The 22,787-nt window shown below is 39.4% G+C and overlaps 1 protein-coding gene across 8 annotated transcripts in view; it reads left to right on the plus strand.

The window, feature by feature from the left end:
* Positions 1 to 1,254: 1,254 nt before the first annotated feature.
* LOC132618594 (uncharacterized) overlaps positions 1,255 to 22,787 on the plus strand; it is a 64,573-nt gene continuing 43,040 nt past the window's right edge. For 2 of the 8 annotated variants that reach the window (XR_009574204.1, XR_009574203.1), the window contains exons 1-6: positions 1,256 to 1,486; positions 1,572 to 1,655; positions 5,760 to 5,847; positions 10,003 to 10,111; positions 17,194 to 17,292; positions 18,172 to 18,214. Coding sequence is in view for 3 of the 8 variants with exons in the window: in XM_060333626.1 (XP_060189609.1) it covers positions 1,572 to 1,655; positions 5,760 to 5,847; positions 10,003 to 10,111; positions 17,194 to 17,292; positions 18,172 to 18,214 (423 nt within the window). In the remaining 5 variants the exon portion in view is untranslated. Of the gene's footprint in view, positions 1,487 to 1,571; positions 1,656 to 5,759; positions 5,848 to 10,002; positions 10,112 to 17,193; positions 17,293 to 18,171; positions 18,215 to 22,787 lie in introns of all 8 variants that reach the window. The other 6 variants (XR_009574201.1, XR_009574202.1, XM_060333626.1 and 3 more) reach the window with 4 other exon arrangements.

A 22,787-nucleotide genomic window follows, 5' to 3' on the forward strand; every position in this document is an offset into this window, starting at 1 on the left:
TGAAGTTTGAAGGAAGGATCACAAACTAGGGAACTTTAAGCTTACTCGATATGATATGAATGAGGGATGAATATGTTGTAAGAAGAGATTACACATCAATGAGTAAAATGGTAGTAAAAGGATGACCATTTTTATAATAAGAAATCTCATATGTATGATTAAAAATATCAGTCGAGTCATATGTTTTTAAAGAAATATCAATCTTTAACTAGAAACAAAATGAAAAACAAAATGAAATTAGAATACAAGTTTTTCTTAAAAAGTCCTTTGAGAGTAGGGGACAAGAATATTATGGCAAGTGACAAGCTATGGCAAGTCATATTAACTATGACTCTATGTTTCCTTTAACTTTTATAGAGATTTTATTATTAGGTATATTGCATTAACAAACAAGATTAAAGTTGAAATATTGTTCAACTAAATATTATCTAATAAGCTCAAACAAGAAAATTATATTTGACATGGTTAACATTCTTTAATATTACGCCAAACACAATTTATATTGCTCATTTTACGTAACTATATAATACTAAATGATATAATGTAATAAAGACAAAAAATATCATAAAAGTTATTATCCCAAACTACAAGTTACTAAGAAGTGATGTTAGAAATGTAACTATATATAACTATATGAGGCAAAGTGTAATAATGAAAAACAAGGATCATAAAAGGTATTTAGTGATTATATGATTCGTTTCCTCTAATCTAATAAAGATTTGTTATTTGGTTGCATTGCATTGAGAATCAAGATGCTAATTGAAATTTTGTCAAAAAATATAATCTAACCATGTGCTCAAACATGTTGTAATTTGACCATTCACATGATAAATACTTTTTGAATATTCTCCGCGCATAGCCCGGGTAAAAATACTAGTATTATAATAATTCAGATGTGTATTCAAATTTAAATATCTTAATCTTAATAAAAATAAATGTGGCATTAGTTGTAGTCTCGTAGATATACCTGGGTGTAACTTTTAAAGTGTAAGACTTATTTATATAATAAAATAATGTAAAAAGTTTACCTATTTGATGTTAAGGGTACTTAAGTAAGTATAATTAATTGAAGATTGCAATAAGGAAGTCTTTTTTTTTTTATTAAGCACCGGGTGTCGGGGTCTCTTTGACCCCGATTAATCCCGGGATGCACAGGCCCTAGGCAAAGAGTTTCTCGCAAGTGCACCACAAATAATTTAAAATTTTACCCCAATTCAATGGCCCTAAAAAATTATTTGCACCCATTAAATTTCAAACTTACGCCTTGAAAGGGAGCACCGAAGGCTGAAGCCAATTACCAAATTTTCTCTGCTGAGGGTTATAAGGAAGTCATCTTTTGTATCGCCCGTTTCCAAAATCTTCCTTCCTTTGTAGAATTTTGTAAATCATCAGGATTTGTTAAAGTGCGCCTCCAAAACCCCCACTGACCCTTCTCACTCTTTCCAGCGGTTTCCCATCTCTCTCTCTTTTGCAGACATTCATCACGGTATGCCCAAGTTTCGCATCTATGTTGTACTGTTTTCTATGTATATCGACACACTCATTTCTATATTAGTGTTGTTTGATTTCAGATGCATCAAGGCTATCAGAATGCCGATTTGGCTCAGCTTCAAGCAACCATGCAAGCAATCGAATTCGCCTGTAGTTCTATTCAGGTCTAATTCCATCTCATTTGATTGATTGCCTAGATAAAACTATAATTAACTAGTTTTTGTTCATCTGCTCCACTTCTCCTTTTGTTTTGCTTTGTGAGAATTGAGAAATAGAAAATACTAATAGTATTAAACAAGTGGATACTACTTCCTCTGTCCATTTTTACTTGTCCACGGGCAGAGCCAAAAGGGTGCAAGCGGGTTCAATTGAACCCCTTTCGCTGTAAAATTATACTACATGGATACAGTAAAAATGATTTTTTTTGTTTTTATACATAAGTTGTTGAATCCCCTTTGGCATAAGAACTATTTTTTGAATTCCTGGCTGTGCCATTGGACTTGGCATACCCCTTAAGGAGCCATAACTAGAATGACAATTTTACTATATCACCCCTAATTATTACTAAGTCATCTACTAGCTGAAATCAATCAAACATACTTTAAAAGCTGTGCAACTAATAACAATTCCTTGAAGTATCCAACCCAATAATTAATAATAAGGGTAAAATAAGTATGAAATGGTAATTATCTCTTGGTTTTCCAAACTAGACAAGTAAAAGTGGACATCTATTTTTAGTATACTGGACAAGTAAAAACGGACGGAGGGAGTAATAGGTTCTAATGTGCTTGCAAAAGAAAGAAAAATACCCAAAAAGAAAAGTATTGATGTGCAAGTATATATATTGGTATTGCAAAAAGATTAGTAGCTTCCAGATTCTTGCAAGCTAAGAGAATGGTGGTATTCCCATATCTGAAATCAATTCAACTGCTATGGCATTTTTCATGCTTACATTTTGATATGCTCAAATTACACCCTTTAGGAAATGTAGTGACTCGCAAGTGGCAGTTTGAGCATTAGACTTTATTGTGTGTGGAACTAGCAAACTTAGTTTATCCCCTTAAATATGTTCAAATGTATTAAAACTACTAACTTAAGACTAATGACAATTAATCAAATACTTAAGAGTGCGGAAAATTAAAGCATGTTGTATTCGAATGATGAGAAAACCTAGGATTATATACCTAACCTAGATGTAAATCTAGTGGATATTTTTGGCCAAGCTTGCTTAGTTGATGTGGATGCTATGACTACCAATTCTCAATTACCCACTCAATATTGAGTGGCCTAGTCCAAGTTTTAACTCTCTTGAGTCAAGAGGATTGCTTTAAGATCAACTGGTTAAATTGCCCAAGTGGGATAGTCCTGTCTCTAGTTCAATCCCTTTCATTAGAACTAATTGACCTTTCAATTAGCCTAATTCCTTGTTAGTTAATATAATCAATCCTAATTTCTCTTCGTCAAGTGAGAATCAAGACATTTAGGGCATAATTTAATGTTTGCAACCACTATTATATAATATAAGCAAAAAATTAGCTAGATGATATTGAACACAATCATAAACGAGCTTGTATATATTAATGCATCAAGTTCACAACCTAGAGGTGGTTTACAACCCCAGTTTTAAAATGCTTAGCTACCCGTAATAGAAAGAGAAATTACAAAAAATAAAATAATAATAATAATAATAATAATAATAAAGCTTAAGAAGGTAAGAAAAGTCAAACACAATAATATTGATCCTCCAAATCCTTCCAAAGTATGCAAAGCCGCTTTATTCTACTCCCGAGGTTTCTAGATAATAATAAAAAATGACCTACATTACTATTTATAGGAGCTGAAACTATTGGACAAAATTACCCCTGCTGAGCTTAAACGTGGAGACGATTGGACACTGGCTCCACGTTTGGTCCTTGGTCTTCAGGTTCAGGTAGAAATCCTGGAGTGAAACTGCTCCACTATTGTAATTCATGGAGCTGGGCAGACTCTAACAGACTTTGGCCATCACCTGGGTTCTTCCAATCGTGGAGACAATTCCCAATCTCTTCACGTTTTGCTTTATTAGTTTAGTTGTCATGCTTCAGCATTTAGCCAATTTTCAGCATTTTTGAGTTCCCAGAATCAGCTCCACAATTCATTCCCAATCGTCTGTACGATTGGTCTGCAATCCTCAACCTTCTGCCACTTCACATCTTTGCTCCAGATTTCATCTCTTCTCAGCTATTTTGATTCATTTCTTCCTTTGAGCTCAAACACAGAAAACAACCAAATTAAGTTAGTTTTGGGCTATTAAATTGTACTTAAAGAAGCTTAAAATTGAACAAAAAATATGAATAAGTTGAAAAAGTGCGAACTTATCACCATGTTCTACTGCAACTGTAAAGTCAAGATGTATAGGCACGTACTGTTGTAGGTATGTACTGCTTTTAGCAACCAGGAGTTGATCCTGAGGAACAAAGTGATTTTCCGAACAATATCCGAGTAACTTCTTTTTACCAAATCAAATGCTCCAATACACATGCTGCAAGGTTCAACTTCTAGAAAAGGGACTTCTGGATGGCATGTTCTGAGTGAGTGCTAAAAATTTGGTTTGTGCCACCTTTAGTTGAGAACTATTAAATTTAGTTTAGTTGTATTTATCTGAAGAATTTATAGTTGTGGTATGGATGATGTATAATTCTGATGCCTAATAAAATTGAATTTAGAGCTTAGTTCAACACACTATAACCTGCAATGGAAGCAGTTTTACTTGTTCATTATGATTTGGAAGGGTTTCACTGCAATAGCCATTTAATTTAATCCCAATTTGATGGTATGGATGACCTGGAAGATCTTTGTTGTTGCTCCTGCTGCCTCTGTTGAGTGGTTCAATTGTTAACTATTTGGCCTTCTGCTGATAATCCATAGGGCTCCCGTCCCATTCTATTCGCTTTTGTTGCTGATAGGTTCCAGAAATGATTCTTGGTGCCATGTAATTTACCTGATAATTGTTCTGATAATCATATTTATATTTAGATCAAATCACAATTGCGGACATCTGGAATTTGTTTCAGCATTGGCAAGTATTTTAACCTCAATGCATCACAAGTTGAAAAACACTAATTTCATGCTATCTGTGGTTGGAACTTGCAAAGTCCATACTGCAGTTTTCTAGTTATAAATTTTATTAGATGGTAGTCTTTATTGGATATGTATGTAGAATGTGGCAGAGCTAGCAGCTGAATTCTCTCATAAGCAGGCTTTTTAATAAACTGGCTTTCTTTAGTGTCTTTATTTCTGCTTCAGTTTTTCCTGTCTTGCAAGCACATCAGATCAGATTTTTTCTACTGCTAATCTGGTTCTGTTAAGTCTTTCCCCTGTTCTTTGCGTGCTAGTGGCTATTAAGATTTGTTACATTTTGTTGTACGAAGGAGCATTGAGCTTATTCTGCAGTATCTTGCATAAAGAAGCACTTTCTTCCTCCTTTTAGCATATAATTTTGTTCGTGTTAATACTTTTAAGGATCTTAGAAGTGAAGTGAGACTTAACTGAAAAATTGGTTTACCTTCTTACTCATCATGTGGTGTTGAGCTTTTGTTCTAACAAGTGTCCTGGACAGTTATGTAAATAATACTCTCCTTCTCCCTGTTTATATGGCACTCTTTCCATTTTTGGGACGTCCAGAACATCATCCTGTTAATAATATTATTCTATATATATGACTTTCACAGCTTTCTAGAATTCAGATTCATTTGAGTATTCAGGTATCAAACTACAACATTGATGTGATATTTTCTATATTGATTAACTTTCAACCATTACTTTAATATTTCTTCCACTACTACTACTTTGATATAAGTCAAGTTAATATCTTAAAGTCCGTGTCAAGTCAAACAACAATTTATAAAGTAGGACGGATGGAATAACTCTTTTTGTCCCTTTTTTTTTTAATCGTAGTGGTTATATTCCATATACTACATTAAAGGTATCCCTTTACATATGCACAGAATTATGTGTCGGCACGTGGGTATCTTGAAACCCTTGTGTTAAAAGTATTAATTATCAGAAATATTTATGTGTGGACCATATAGAGAGTTTGGTTCCTCAAAACATTATGGAACTGTAGGGGTTATTTATCTAGCTCATAACAATTACTGTAGGACTTGACTGTACGATTTTCCTGTGGATACATGCCTTCTACATTTTTTCTGTAACTTCTTTTTTAGTGGCCATTTTGCTTGGATTTTAAGTTTTAAAGAACAACTTAGAACTCTATTTCCTTTTGGCAGATGCATATGAATCCAGCAGCAGCTGAGCAAACCATTTTGTCACTTAACCAGTCTCCTCGGCCATACCAGGCATGCAAATATATTCTGGGTAGGTCTTTGTAATCACCCTCTTCATAGCTGTCTACAAGTTTCAAAGTTCAGGCTCACTCTATCACCGTTGCATTGTTTCAAGAAACATTAAAAGGCAAGCATATGAAATGATAACCATTTTTCTAGAGGAGTAAAATTTCCTATCTTGTATAGTCATGTTTTTGCCTTGATGGATGAGGAAGTTCGCTTTCCTTGTGTCTATCAGAAACAAAGTTGCTAAATTCGATGAGCTTCCATATCTATAGAGCAAGCTATATGATTTCTTAATGTCAGTTACGTCTTCGTTGTAGAGTGGTTGAGTGACTTGTTTACTAGTTAATGGCTTGTCACCAATAACAGGGATACTGAGAGATATTTTGTCATTTAGATGCATCTTGATGGAATGAACGTCAAACTTTTTTGGCTTAGTGAGTATAGTAAATTTCCATAACTAACGATAATGTTATTCGAAGCTTCCTTGGCTAAGGTGGAAACGTAATGTGACGCAAAACAACTGTGCTCTTGTTTCCTCCTAACAATTCGTTGGGCTGCAATCACGTGCAATGCTGTAAAGTCACGAGGAAGTTGCGAAATAAGGGGTTAAGGACTTGAAGGCTTTTTTTTTTTTTTTTTTTTGAACAGTTAACATTTCTATTTTCTATTGTGAACAGAGATACACCAATAGTGTCCTTCAGTAGTAATTACAAGTAGTCACAAAAGCAAAACCTACCACTTATTCCTTCATAAGCTATCTAAAATCTTAGCTATGTCCTCTCTCTCCTGAGGGAGTTCATGAATACACCAAAAATAGAAAAACACTAGACAGTTCATTTTTAACTTCTGGAAAGTGATACTTTTATTTTCAAAACATCTCTGATTCCTCTCCTTCCATATTGTCCACCAGATGCAGGCCGGGACAATCTTCCATCTCTCCCTGTGTCCTGACAGATTCACATCTCTGTTCCAGCAAGCTAGAACTTCAATTCAACTGTACTCCTTGGCATTGTCCATTTTAGACCCTTCAAATTAAGAAAAATCTGCCAAAGTTGTTCTGCCACTTTACAGTGTAAGAAAAGGTGATTAATAGTCTCTGCTTCAGTTTCACAAAAAAAAAACACCTGGAACATAGTTGACGACCCCTCTTCTGGAAAGGACTTGAAGGCTTTTAACAAAGCACTTTTGGGTAAATGGTTGTGGAGATTTGGGGTAGATGGAGATTCTTTATGGAGAGGGGTGATTGTAGATAAATATGGCGTAATGGAAGGGGGATAGAGAACAAATGTGATCACAATGCGTTTCGGGTGTGGTGTGTGGAGGAATATAATGAAGGGGTGGAATGATTTTATGGATACCATTTATTTTTAAGGTTTGGGATGGGAGTACAGTTAGATTTTTGGGGCAAAAGTGGTGTTGAGATTTGTGCTCAAGGATGAGTTCCCAGTTTTACATAGGGTTTCTTGCCAAAGGGAGTTGTTCGTTCAACAAGTTAGGGGGACACAAAGGGACGGGTCTTATTGAGATTTGAGGTTTAGGAGGAATTTTCAGGATTGGGAGGTGACCGAGCTTCAAAGATTGCTAGATTTACCTCCAAAAGCATTGTGTGCCAAGTGACGGACCTGATGCTTTGAGCTGGGTAATAATAATTCGTTCTCAGTTAAGTCATTCTATGAGAAGCTCTTGGTTAGGACAGAGGTTAGTTCCCACATGCCTCGGTCTGGATCGCTGAGGTGCCAAGGAAGGTGTGCTTCTTTGCGTGGCTAGCTACTAGAGAGGTGATTTTGACGGCAGAGAACCTTAGGAAATGCAAGGTTGTTTGCATGAGCTGGTCTTTCCTTTGTAAGGAGACAAATGAGATGTGGACCATATTCTATTACATTGCAAATTAGCCAGACGAATACGAATTAGTAGGGCTGCCCCCAATAGCTTTTTTGAATGGACATCTGAGAGAGCATCAAGCCGAGCACAAAAGAGAGAGGTTATGGAAGGATATCTTTTGGTGGTTTGGCGTCTTTTGGGTAATGCCTAGCTTGAAAGAGTCGATGTTTGGCTGGAAGAGTGAAGCTTGGAGAAGAAGGCACAAGACTTGGAATGTCACTCTTCTTGCTTTAATGTGGGTCATTTGGAAAGAAAGAAATAAGAGAGCTTTTGAAAGGGTGGAGATGAGCTTTGCTCAATTGAGGAGTAGCCTCTGATCCCTTATTTTCTTTTGGTGCACCCATGTAGTTCCTGTTTATATAGAGGATTGGGTGTCTTTTTGAGAGAGCTATATTTTGTAGGTTTCTCCTTTTTTTGGTATACCATTTGTACACGGCCATGCTGGCCTTGTTATTATAAATGAAAAATTTACCTGATAAAAAAAACCGAGAAGTGAATGTAGATCGATTGAGTGAAATCTTACAATACAAAAGTAGGCATGTGGTGTTAGGGGGATTGCCGATAAAAGAGATTCTTGTTTGCTTGATGACTTCGACTACTTTTATGTTTGGGAAAAAAAACCAAACAGAAGCTGTAGCAGTAAATTAAAAAGATGGCTAAAGACGCTCAATAGGAAAAAAAAGCTATTTACAATGAAATGACCCTAAGACCCAGGGCAAGTACTTCGAGTAACTTGTAGTGGCAAGGTGGAACAATTCGGATTAAGTGGCTCTTAGTAAGGTTGTGGCCTTATTATGGGGCATCTGAGGACTCATGTGGCATTGGCTACGTTGACGCTGTTTGCGTGTGGGCACTATGGGCCTTGTTTGCTTGCGACGGGTATTGGCACCTAAGTTGCTCGGATTCGTGCGTGTATCTGATACGAGTGGGATCTAAAGGTCAGATTCTTCATCACATAAATTTTAGGATTTGAGAGTATGGATCCGAGTGCTAGTATGATGTATATTACGATATATAAAGGATATATCTCTGATTAATTAAAGCTATTGAACTAAAACTAATAAAATATAATTTTTATAAGCACCTAATATTTTATTCATAAGATATCTTGTGTAATTACAAAACATTCTCATACTATATATATACCCAAAAATCAAACCAATAGCCAATCAATATATAATTCTCGGTCATAGATGTAGTCAAAGCATCCAACATAAGTTATGAAATCTGATCAGTGTTGTCAAAGGTGCGCTTAAAGCACGCTTAAGCCCTGAAGTGAGGCGCAAAACATGTTGAGCGCTTTGCCTCATTCAATGTGCGCTTCACTGTCGTCATCAAGGCTCGGAGACGTACTTTCTCTTGCAAAATGCAAATGAGCCTCTCCTGAAGAGGCGACACTAAACAATATTTCACTTTATCATATTTGTTTTTACAATTTCTTTGTCCCATATACATGTTATTCCTGCTTATTCTAATTAGTCTTGGATTATATATATATATATATATATATGTGTGTGTGTGTGCGTGTGTGTGTGTGTGTGTTTTCTCAATTTGCGCCTTTTTCCATCAAAGCCCGCTTTATTTGCACTTTGCGTTTAAAGCCCTAAAGGACCTTAAAGCTTTTTTGTGCTTTTGATAACATTGAATCTGGTATGGTCCCATACCTACACCCAAACCCATGTTGTGTTGACACGGGTGCGGCAAGGATTTTGAAGAGTCTGAGCAACATAGATTGACACAAGGCACTAAGAGAGAGACCAACAAATTAAGGGGCTTGGGTGGAAAGTAGCTCATGACGTAAATCTTGACAACCAAAAAGAGAATACAAAAGGAGAACATTGGGATAAATTTTAGCTTGCCAATGATTTGTTAAATATGTATAGTCACCCATTCACACATTATATTCTTGAGCTAAATGATTTGTTAAATATGTATAGTCACCCATTCACACATTATATTCGTTCTCTTTGTTGACTAGCAAAGATAGTCTAAATGTTCAAAAATATTCTGTGGAGCTACTTATAAAAATTTCTAAAATTCCTTGGGGGCTATATCTATGTTGCTTTTGTCTATTTTTGTATTTCTGTTTTGCTGTTATAGAAATACCAGAGTTTGCGACTTTTCTAACCACATACACTACAATATATTTTCTTTATTAAGAATGAAAAATCACCATATAGAATATACATGATTTTCAGAAGTTAATTAGAAACTTTGGCCTCCCGATAGCTAAAAATACAGAATAATGTCTTGTAATTATTCTTCTATTTATTGATTAATGCTACTTTTATTTTACCAGAAAATTCTCAGTTGGCAAATGCTAGGTTCCAGGCTGCTGGAGCAATTCGAGATGCAGCTTTAAGGGAATGGGTATTCCTTGAGGTTGCTGACAAGAGAGGGTTGATAAGGTATGCTGTTGTTTAGATAAAGTGTGTTGAGAGTATTGTGTATATTAGCTAGAATCAATTAGGGAGATATTGCAATTACGTATTCTTGATTTCTTTCCTAGTTTAGAATAGTTTTATGTGCTCTTTAATCACCCAATAGCTTGAGAGAATAACCAAGACATTCATTCTTCACTTTTTTCTTCCGTGTTTATTTTTTCACATGGTATTAGAGTTAGGTTAGGGAAGTTGCTGGACAATTACTAACGATTTTTGGGAGAAAGAAAGATCACTGCCTTGCAATTTTCCGGTGATTGTGAGTCTATTTCGATAATCTTCTATTTTTGTGAGTGTTATGCATAAACCCCAATCATCCCCACTGAAAAAGGAGCTGTCATGCTTGATAGAAGAAAAAATCTCCAGCGAGATCTGTCTCACTCGTCGGGCACATGGCTGTGTTCCGGCCAACTTCTTACAAAGAACTTTGGTCGTTGAGCCCATCTTAATTTTGATGATTCTGATCACCTGCTAGGGTTTCAGTGAGCTTCACTCTACTTCGTCCAACCATCTCTCACTTTCTAGAAATTTCCCAAAGCTGATCACTATCCTGTGTTGGTCACCTAACCTTTCCGACACGAGATCAATGTTTTGTGTGATTGCAGTCGCTGGAACAGTGTTTCCAGCAATAATTATTACTTTCTGGTATGTTTTTCACTATTTCTAGTCTAGTAGCAGTTCTACTCCTTCAGAGTTATTCTAGACCAAATTTGGGACTTCAAGACAGTGAAGATGCCAGAAGAATGGAGGTGGAGTATAATGATTCCCGTGTACAAGAACAAGGGAGACATTCAAAGCTGCAACAACTATAGAGGTATCAAGCTGCTAAGTCACACTATGAAAGTGTGGGAAAGGGTGGTGGAAATGAGGGTGAGGAGAGGTGTGTCTATTTCAGAGAACCAGTTTGGATTCATGCCGGGGCGCTCGACTACAGATGCCGTTCATATTGTAAGGAGGTTGGTGGAACAGTATAGGGAGCGAAAGAGGGACTTGCACATGGTATTCATTGACCTAGAAAAAGCCTACGACAAAGTGCCAAGAGAGGTTCTATGGAGATGCTTGGAGGCTAAGGCGTACCTGTGGTGTACATTAGAGCGATAAAAGACATGTATGATGGAGCTAAGACCAGGGTAAGGACGGTAGGAGGAGACTCGGAGCACTTCCCTGTTATGATGGGGTTGCATCAGGGATCAGCTCTTAGCCCGTTTCTATTCGCCCTGGTGATGGATGAATTGACGCGACAAATACAAGGTGAGGTGCCTTGGTGTATGTTGTTCGCGGATGACATAGTCCTGATTGACGAGACTCGCAACAGAGTTAACGACAAGCTGGAGGGCCGGAGACAGACGTTGGAGTCTAAAGGATTTAAATTGAGTAGGACTAAGACAGAATACTTGGAGTGCAAGTTCAGTGGCCTACCGAGTGAGGCTGATGAGGAAGTGAGGCTTGGTACCCAGGCCATTCAAAAGAAAGGAAGTTTCAAGTATTTTGGGTGTATTATACAGGGAGATGGGGATATCGACGACGATGTTTCACATCATATTGGTGCAGGGTGGATGAAATGGAGGCTCGCCTCCGGAGTGCTGTGTGATAAGAAAGTGCCACCAAAACTTAAAGGCGAGTTCTACAAAGTGGTGGTTAGACCGACCTTATTGTACGGGGCGGAGTGTTGGCCAGTCAAGAAATTCACGTTCGGAAGATGGAAGTCGCGGAAATGCGAATGCTGCGGTGGATGTGTGGGCACACTAGGAGGGATAGAATTAGGAATGAAGATATCCGAGACAAGGTGGGAGTGGCATCGGTGGACGACAAGATGCGGGAAGCGAGGCTGAGATGTTTTGGGCATGTGAAGAGGAGAGACACAGATGCTCCAGTGCGGAGGTGTGAGAGGTTGGCTATGGACGGTTTCAGGAAAGGCAAAGGGAGGCCAAAGAAGTATTGGGGAGAGGTGATTAGACAGGATATGGCACAGTTTCAGCTCACCGAGGACATGACCTTAGATAGGAGGTTGTGGAGGACTCAGATTAGGATAGAAGGCTAGGTGGCTAATCCTTTCACCATAGTAGTTGTAGTTTTGCTCATTTGTTTATTGCTATTTGATTTCTGCATTTGATTGCTGCTTATATTTGTTGGGCCGTTGTACTTTGGTTATCTTAGTTATCTATAATAGTTAATGCTCCTTTCTTTCCGGGCTGTTCTACCATGACTTTCTCGCTTTTGTTATTCCTTGCTTTCATATTGTTTTCGATATGCTTGGTCCTATCTAACCTTTTGTCTTGTTTTTCCTCTCTTGTTTCTCCTCTCTTGCTCTCTTCTTGAGCCGAGGGTCTTTCGGAAACAGCCGCCCTACCTTTCAAGGTGGGGGTTAGGTCTGCGTACACTCTACCCTCCCCAGACCCCACATGGTGGGATTATACTGGGTTTGTTGTTGTTGGTTTTTTGGCAAATTTATTTCCGACATCAACAATATATTTTGAAAATTGGTTTGGGTGATGCAAGAATCGGATGATTTCCTTGTCTGATTATACTTAAGTACAAAGAGGCACCTTTTGATCAGGTAAAATTATTTTATTCATAAAAAAAGTCAAATAACTGATCGTATACAAGGTGCATACCAAAAGGTAAATAATCTACAAAAGGACATGATTCTCTACAAACTCCACCCATTCTTCTATACAATAAGGAACTTAATGGGTGCACCAAAAGAAAATAAGTGACCGGAGACTACTCCTAAGCTTAGTGAAACTCGACTCTATCCCTTCAAAAGCTCTTCTATTTGTCTCTCTCCAAACAACCCCCATCAACGCAAGAGGGACCACGTTCCATGCTATATGGCTTCTCTTCCTTCTCCCGCTCCTCCAACAAAACATCAAATCTTTCACCATTTTTGGCATTACCCAAGAAGTTTTGAACCACCTAAACATATCCCACCATAAACTCATAGTAAAATCACAACGTAGAAGTAGATGATCGACGTCCTCTAGTGCAAAGAGGCACTTAGAGCCCGTTTGGATTGGCTTATAAGTTGCTTATAAGTTGCTTATAAGCTGTTTTCAGCTTTTTTGAGTGTTTGGCTGGCCAGCTTAAAGTCATTTTGTGCTTAAAATAAGCTCAAAAAAATAATTGGGCCCATTTGACTTAGTTTATCTAAAGCAGCTTATAAGCTGAAAACAGCTTATAAGCCAAAAAACATAAGTTAGACTACCCTAACTTATTTTTTTTAGCTTATAAGCTGCAAACAGCTTATAGGCATAAGCCCATCCAAACAGGCTCTTAGTAGACATCTTCACAAATTCTAGCTGCACCTCTCCTGCTCAAACAATATGCACCTCCCCTGCTCCTCAATATTCTTGCCAATACTACCTTCTGGATCCTATTAGAACCCCTTTGTCAACACCACCACCTTTTAGTTCTTCCCCTTCATCTTCTACACCAGCTCCTCCAGTTACACCTTTTTTTGACTTATCATCATCGCAAGCTCTCTACATCAGGTCCAGATGATTCACGCCCTACATCAGATCCTTCATCTGCTGCAGGCTTGTCTCTTCCTAGTCCTTCGCTTGCTCTTCGAAAAGGTATTCACTCCACTCTTAACCCTTGTCCCAATTATGTTGGTCTTAGTTATCATCTCCTATCATTACACCATTATGCGTTCGTGTCATTTGTGTCTTTTGTTAGTATCCCTAAGTCTACAAGTAAAACCCTCTCTTATTCAGGATGGCGACATGCTATGATTGGGATGTTTGCTTTACACTACGGTGGTACTTGGGAACTTGCTCTCTTCCCCAGGGTAAATCTACTGTGGGTTTTTGGTAGGTTTATATAGTCAAAGTTGTCCCGAATAGTAAAGTTGTTCGACTTAAGGCACGTCTAGTGGCCAAAGGTTATACTCAAATTGTTGGGCTTGATTGTAATGATACATTTTCTCCGGTGGATAAACATTCATGTTAGTTTTTTCTGTCCATGGCTGTTGTTCGCTGTAGGCCTCTTTATCTGATAGACATCAAGAATGCTTTTCTCCGCGGTGATCTTGAAGATGAAGTTTATATAGAGCAACCACCTGATTTTACAACCACCTGATTTTATTACTAAGGGGGAGTTTAGTGGTCTTGTATACCTGTTGCACCAATCCTTATATGGTCTGAAACAATCTCCTCGAGCATGTTTGGCTATGTTGCTCGGATTTTCAAAAATATCGACGGGTGCGTGTCGGACACTCCAAAAGTAGTGCATTTTTGGAGAATCCAACACGGGTGTGGCAACAAAAGTGAAGAGTCCGCGCAACTTAGATGTTTGGTAAGTTTAGCACAAGAGTCCGGGATGACTCGCAGTCAGGCTGGTTGTTCTTTATTCTATCGACATGTTGCTCCAAATCTGTGCATTTATTTGGTAGTTTATGTTGATATAGTCATCATAGCAATGATCAAGATGGTATATCTAAACCTAAGCAACATCTCTTTCAGCACTTTCAAACTAAGACCTCTTGGCAGATTGAAGTATTTCCTAGGCATTGAGGTCACTCAGTCCAAATTAGAAATTGTTTCACAGTAAGTATGCTTAGACACTCTTGAGGAGATAAGAATGAAAGATTGTAGGCCTATTGATAGTCTCGTGGATTTGAATGCTAAGCTTCTCTCAGGTCTTGGGAACCCTTAAATAATACCTGAAGGTATAGACGGTTGGTTGGTAAGTGGAACCACCTCACAGTGACTATATTGCCTTTCTGGTTCAGTTTGTGGACTCCTTGTGTGACAGTAATTGAAATGGAATTATCTGTATTCTTCGATACATAAAATTATCCCTGGGAAAGGATGAGTCGTCGAGGATTTCGCCATGATCAGTTTGTTGGAATACACATGTACATTAGGCATGATCACTTTCTGATAGGCCTACTTCTAGACATTGTATTCTCGTTTGAGGTAATTTAGTGTTTGTTGAGGTGTATGACCATCCCATCTAAAAGCATACTTATTAGAAAGAGCACACTTTTAATATTTAATTATATCTCAACACGCTCCCTCATGTGTGGGCATGATTCTTTTTTCATGGATCAAGCAACAACAACAACATATCCAGTATAATCCCACAAGTGAGGTCTGGTGAGGCTAGAGTGTACGCACCTGACCCCTACTTCGTGGAGATAGAGAGGTTGTTTCCGATAGACGCTCGGCACAAGTAAAGCATTTCAAAATAGTTTGAAAGGAAATATGGCAGTGAAGAAGACATGACAACTAATAGGAAAACATTACATTGCATTCAGAAAACAAAAGGAACAGTAACAACAACGAAATATTGCCATAACCGAAGCACAAGAAACAACAGGTGGTAACAAGAAATCAAAAAAACAAGAAGCTACAAGAATAATGTTAAAACAACTGTTATGAAAGGAGAAACAGAAACGACAGCTACGGTGCACCAAATCAGGAAAGCAAGACAACATGCAACTACCTACTAACCTTCTACCCTAATCCGAGACCTCATTCCCTCATAGCTAAGGTCATATCCTCGATAAGTTGAAGATGCACATGTCTAGACACCTCTCCCTAATACTTCTTTGGCTTGCCTCTACCTCTCCTTAAACCCACCATGGCCAACCTCTCACATCCTCACTGGGCATCTGTGCATCTCCCCTTCACATGCCTAACACATAGAAAGCGATTGTCACTTTGTCGTGGAAAAGATACTCTCAGGGGACATGGGACATTGTAACAAAGTCTGAAGTCAGATTATCAACTTGCAGATATCTTACTGGTCTCAAATTTGTTACATTTGTAACAAGCTTGGTACACACTTGTATGGACCAGCTTGAGGGGGAGTATTGAGAATATTGTGTATACTAGTTAGAATCGATATATAGGGAAAGTTTTACAAAGTGGTGGTTAAACCGACTATGTTGTATGGGGCGGAGTGTTGGCCAGTTAAGATTTCTCACGTTCAAAAGATGAAAGTTGCTGAGATGAGAATGTTGAGATGGATGTGTGGCCACACCAGGAGTGACATGATTAGGAATGAGGATATTCGGGACAAGGTGGGAGTGGCCTCGGTGGAAGACAAGATGCGAGAAGCGAGATTGAGATGGTTTGGGCATGTGAAGAGGAGAGACACGGATGCCCAGTGCGGAGGTGTGAGAGGTTGGCCATGGATGGTTTCAGACGAGGTAGGGGTAGGCCAAAGAAGTATTGGGGAGAGGTAATTAGACACGACATGGCGCAGTTACAGCTTACCGAGGACATGACCTTAGATAGGAGGGTTTGGAGGACCCACATTAGGGTAGAAGGCTAGTAGATAGTCTCATTACCCTGCCTTATTAGTAGTCGCATTATCGTAGTATAATTTCTTGTGCTCTAATTTATGCTATTATGCTATTATCTGTTATTTCCTGTGCTTTGATTATTCTATGTTATCTGTGTCGCTTGCGTTACTTCATTTCCATATCGCTTTGAATCTCTTAGCCGTATCTGACCTCTTTTTATGTTTTTATTGAGCCGAGGGTCTCTCGGAAACAGCTGTCCTACCTTGGTAGGAGTAAGGTCTGCGTACACTCTACCCTCCCCAGACCCCACGTTGTGGGATTTCACTGGGTTGTTGTTGTTGTTAGTTAGAATCGATATAGGAGATATTGTAATTTTGCATTCCTGATTTTTTCCCTAGTTTTGAATAGGTGTATGTACTATTTAAACGCCCAATAGCTTGCTAGAATAATCAAGACATTCATTCTTCATTTCTTTCTTGCGTGTTAGATTTCTCAGAAAGTGAAACATTGTAGCTGCATTGACACTAAATAAATTACTTTCTTCTATTATTCTGAGATGTGTATAAATGAGAAAAAGTTTGAAATATTATCTCCTTAAATACAGAATCGTTGTGCTTATAGCTTAGGCGTTCTTTTATTTCTATAGGTCTTTCTCATCAACACCAAATCTATAAGATATAACTTCCCCACCCTTGTCAAGAATTGCCCACCACCGCTCCCCCCCAAAAAGGGAAAAGAATGATACGATACATCTTTCTACTCTGGTGTTCTTCTAATATTTAGTCTTTTACTGCAGCTTTTGTTTTCACTCTGCTATACAACATGCTAGTTCACCTGAGGGCTATGTTCAAGCAAAAGTTGCATCTGTAGCTGCCCAGTTGATAAAAAGGGGCTGGTAAGTGGCTCTATATTGGAATTTTGCAGTCAAGCAGATCGTAATTCACAAGTCATATATATGTACTGCTAATGCGACAGTCGTGTGATCCCAAAAGTAGATTTTTTATGCTCTTGAACTTGCTGAATTCTGTATACACATATCTGCGAACACACAAACACATGTATGTATTATATTTATTTGATGCACTGTGATTTTTGTGATTAAATATATTTGATGTACTGCGGTTTTCTGATTAAATATTTAATGAGGAGATTGCCACTTGAGGCTTGGTCTAGTGGTAAGAGCATAGCGCCCCGTGATGTGTGTGTTGGGTGCACGCGGGTTCGAACCCGACCGCTGCTAAAAGGCTGGTATTTAAGTAGGAGAAGGTAGAGGGGTGGGCCCATTATCCACCGAGTTTTGAACCATGCGCCACTGGCCCTCGCGGATTTTTCGGTTGCAAAAACTGCATACGGATGATAGTGGAATACCTCAGCAAGGGAAATGAATATGTTCTTGTGGTTGTGATTGCTGACTTAGAATTATAAAATATACGTAAACAGGGAAATAACTGGGGGAATCTTTGTAACTTGGAGACTTTGCAAGATAAGTTAAAACATACGAGGACACCTTGTTTTCAGATTTAATGGGTGCAAGGGACTTTTCAATTGCTTCAAGATGATAAAGTTTATTTTATGGCATCTTTAATCTTCTAATTCTAGCGTGTGCTAGCGTGCTATTATTATCACTTCCTTTGGTTAGCATTCATGTGCTTAGCCAACACAAGTATTATCTTTGATATGTGCAGTTCTTCAATTTAGCTTTTGTGTACATGATATCATAAATATCCAAGCAATAGGTACTTGTTCATGTCTGGTTCTTGTGTCCCATGTGTAGGATAGAATTCAGTGCTGCTCAGAAGGAGGCATTTTTCCTCGAGGTCTGTCACATTCTTTTTTCAAATTTATAATTTCAGCATTTAATGGATATTTCTGATCCAGGTACATGCTTTTCTTGCATTATCCATCACTGTTGTCTGAATACTCTTTTTCTTTGGTAATATGTCAATATTCCCCAGTGTTGTCAAAAGCGAAAAGTGCAAAAAAGCGCTAAAGCCCTGTTGGAGCTTTAAGCGCAAAGCGCACTTAAACCGTGGGCTTCACTGAAAAAAAGTGCACTATGAAGATTTAAAAAATAAAATAAAATATATATATATATATATATATATATATGTAATATTTAGAGAACATAATAGACATAAATGATAAATATATATTGATTATAATTAAGTATAAGTTCATCAAATCATCAACTTAAGTCGTAATATGGAAAAATAAACCCATTCTTGATTCTACTTCTAATCACTAAAATAATCTTCCTCCATATAATCTTCCTCAATAGGGTGATCCTCATTGGTATCACCAGAACTATAGCCTCCAATCTCTTCTTACCCTGACTCATCAGAAATAATCTCATCTTCTCTGTCAAGAGACTCAACACGTGGAGCTCGGGAGCTTGAGGCATTAGTTGTCGTAACTCCTGAATCTCTTTTGTCGCCTTGTGTATGTCAAGACGTCCTGACTACCCTACGCTCTTGCAACATCACCACAAGTCAAGCTATCATCACCAAACATCAACTCATCTTCTGCTTCCACGTTAACGCCCATCTTCCCAACCAACCACTCATTACTATGATAAATGTTATCCAATGATATAGGATCAATAACAATCCGCAAGTCATAACGGGCTTTTAAAGCTCGATTGTACTTAACGTACGCTAGATCATTCAATGATGCTCCAGTCTGTTTCTTTTTTTGGTATGGATCTGTTGCATGGATTATTTTAATGTTATTAATTTAGTCTAATTGATTTACTATGCAAAGAAAATGAATAAATAAGAAGTATACCACGAGTACTTACATGCTCAAATACGCTCCAATTACGCTCGCACCCAGCAGCACTAACCGTTAAACCCAAAATTCTAATGGCTAATTTTTGGAGATGCGGAGCTGAATTACCATATAAAGTCCACCATTCAACTGTAAAAAGTGGTATGTTTACAATCATTATTTCTAAGTTAATGTAAGTATGTAACTATTAAGTAAAATTTTAAACATAAACTAATACAACAACAACAACAAGCCCAGTATAATCCCACCATATGGGGTCTGGGGAGGGTAGAGTGTACGCAGACCTAACCCCCACCTTGAAAGGTAGGGCGGCTGTTTCCGAAAGACCCTCGGCTCAAGAGAGGAGAACAAGATAGGAAAAATAATACAAAAGGTTAGATAGGACCAAGCATATCGAAAACAATAAGAAAGCAAGGAATAACAAAAGCGAGAAAGTCATGGTAGAACAGTTCGGAAAGAAAGGAGCATTAACTACTATAGATAACTAAGATAACCAAAGTACAATAGCCCAACAAATATAAGCAGCAATCCAATGCAGAAATCAAATGACAATAAACAAATGAGCAAAACTACAACTACTATGGTGAAAGGATTAGCCACCTAGCCTTCTATCCTAATCTGAGTCTCCACAACCTCCTATCTAAGGTCATGTCCTCGGTGAGCTAAAACTGTGCCATATCCTGTCTAATCACCTCTCCTCAATACTTCTTCGGCCTCCCTTTGCCTCTCCTGAAACCGTCCATAGCCAACCTCTCACACCTCCGCACTGGGGCATCTGTGTCTCTCCTCTTCACATGCCCAAACCATCTCAGCCTCGCTTCCCGCATCTTGTCTTCCACCGATGCCACTCCCACGTTGTCTCGGATATCTTCATTCCTAATTCTATCCCTCCTAGTGTGCCTACACATCCACCGCAGCATTCACATTTCCGCGACTTTCATCTTCTGAACGTGAGATTTCTTGACTGGCCAGCACTCCGTCCCGTACAGTAAGGTCGGTCTAACCACCACTTTGTAGAACTTGCCTTTAAGTTTTGGTGGCACTTTCTTATCACACAGCACTCCGGAGGCGAGCCTCCATTTCATCCACCCTGCACCAATACGATGTGAAACATCGTCGTCGATATCCCCATCTCCCTATATAATAGACCCAAGATACTTGAAACTTCCTTTCTTTTGAATGGCCTGGGTACCAAGCCTCACTACCTCGTCAGCCTCACGCTGTAGGCCACTAAACTTGCACTCCAAGTATTCTGTCTTGGTCCTACTCAATCTAAATCCTTTAGACTCCAACGTCTGTCTCCAGCCCTCCAGCTTATCGTTAACTCCGTTGCGAGTCTCGTCAATCAGGACTATGTCATCCGCGAACAACATACACCAAGGCACCTCACCTTGTATTTGTCGCGTCAATTCATCCATCACCAGGGCGAATAGAAACGGGCTAAGAGCTGATCCCTGATGCAACCCCATCATAACAGGGAAGTGCTCCGAGTCTCCTCCTACCGTCCTTACCCTGGTCTTAGCTCCATCATACATGTCCTTTATCGCTCTAATGTACACCACAGGTACACCTTTAGCCTCCAAGCATCTCCATAGGACCTCTCTTGGCACTTTGTCGTAGGCCTTTTCTAGGTCAATGAATACCATGTGCAAGTCCCTCTTCCGCTCCCTATACTGCTCCACCAATCTCCTTACAATATGAATGGCTTCTGTAGTCGAGCGCCCCGGCATGAATCCAAACTGGTTCTCTGAAATAGACACACCTCTCCTCACCCTCATTTCCACCACCCTTTCCCACACTTTCATAGTGTGACTTAGCAGCTTGATACCTCTATAGTTGTTGCAGCTTTGAATGTCACCCTTGTTCTTGTACACGGGAATCATTGTACTCCACCTCCATTCTTCCGGCATCTTCGCTGTCTTGAAAATGACATTAAACAACCCAGTCAGCCACTCCAAGCCTACCCTGCCTGCATTCTTCCAAAATTCCCCAGGAATCTCGTCAGGTCCGGTCGCTCTTCCCCTGCGCATCCTACGAACAGGTCCCTTAACCTCCTCAACCTTTATATTCCTACAATATCCAAAATTGCGACGCCTATCCGAGTGCTCCAAGTCTCCCAACCCAATGTCTCTGTCCCCTCCTTCGTTCAAGAGTTCATGAAAGTATGACTGCCATCTCTGTCTAATGCGAGATTCCTGTACCAACACTTGGCCATCCTCGTCCTTGATGCACTTCACTTGATCCAAGTCGCGTGCCTTTCTCTCTCGCCTTGGCGAGCTTGAATAGCTTCTTATCCCCACCTCTGTCCTCTAGTTCTGCATAAAGGCGTTCAAAGGCAGCCGTTTTAGCCGCCGAAACTGCCAACTTCGCCTCCTTTCTCGCCATCTTATACTTTTCCCTGTTCTTCCGCTTCTCTTCATCATCCTTGCTATCCACCAACTTCACATATGCCTGCTTCTTTGCTTCTACCTTCCCTTGGACTTCTCCATTCCACCACCAATCCCCTCGGTGCCCACCACGGCGGCCTCCTGAGACCCCCAATACCTCTCTAGCTGCTTCCCTAATGCAACTGGCCGTCCTATCCCACATACTGCTCGCATCCCCCCTGCTATCCCACGTTCCCATAGCCATCAACTTCTCCCCCATCTCTAGGGCACTAGACGGAGTCAAACTTCCCCACATAATCCTTGGTCGGTCATCCACGACCCTCTTCTTCTTCTTCCTTCTTATCTCCAAATCCATCACCAATAGCTTATGTTGGGTCGTAAGATTCTCACTCGGTATGACCTTGCAGTCCTTACAGAGGCCTTTATCATCTTTTCTAAGAAGCAGAAAGTCTATTTGCGTCGCAGCCACCGAGCTACGGAAGGTTACCAAGTGCTCCTCCTTCTTCGGAAAACTCGAGTTGGCTACCACCAATCCAAAAGCTTTTGCGAAATCTAGGAGTGAGACTCCTCCACCATTCCTGTCCCCGAAGCCGAATGTGCCCATTGAAATCTCCTCCTATGAATAACTTCTCAGTAGGCGGTATACTTACCACCACTTCGTCCAAGTCCTCCCAAAAGCGCCTTTTTACCTCCTCGTCCAAACCCACTTGTGGCGCGTAGGCACTAATAATGTTCAAGGTGAACCCTCCAACGACTAACTTAATCGCCATCATCCTGTCATTGATCCTCCTAACCTCTACCACCTGATCTCTAAGCTCACTATCTACTAAGATCCCTACCCCATTCCTATACCTCGACTTGCCCGAGAACCAAAGCTTGTACCCGTCCACCTCCTTAGCTTTAGGTCCTACCCATTTAGTCTCTTGGACGCAAGCTATATTAATCCTCCTCTTCTTAAGAATCTTAACTAACTCTATGGACTTTCCCGATAAAGTCCCTATATTCCAAGACCCTACTCTCAACCTAGAAGCTCCCTCAACCCCCTTAGCCCCCCCAACCCTGGCCACCGATCCCAACCAAGAACATGACCCTAGTCAACCATCCCTCACCAAAGCCAGTAAAACAAATATATGCTAGTGAAAGGTTAATCTAAGACAAACGAAGGGTCAATACTAAAGCACAAGTTAGCAATAGTCTATAAGTAGTGAAATATGCG

This window comes from Lycium barbarum, chromosome 11 (assembly GCF_019175385.1).
Source record: "Lycium barbarum isolate Lr01 chromosome 11, ASM1917538v2, whole genome shotgun sequence".
Classification (NCBI taxonomy): Eukaryota; Viridiplantae; Streptophyta; class Magnoliopsida; order Solanales; family Solanaceae; genus Lycium; species Lycium barbarum.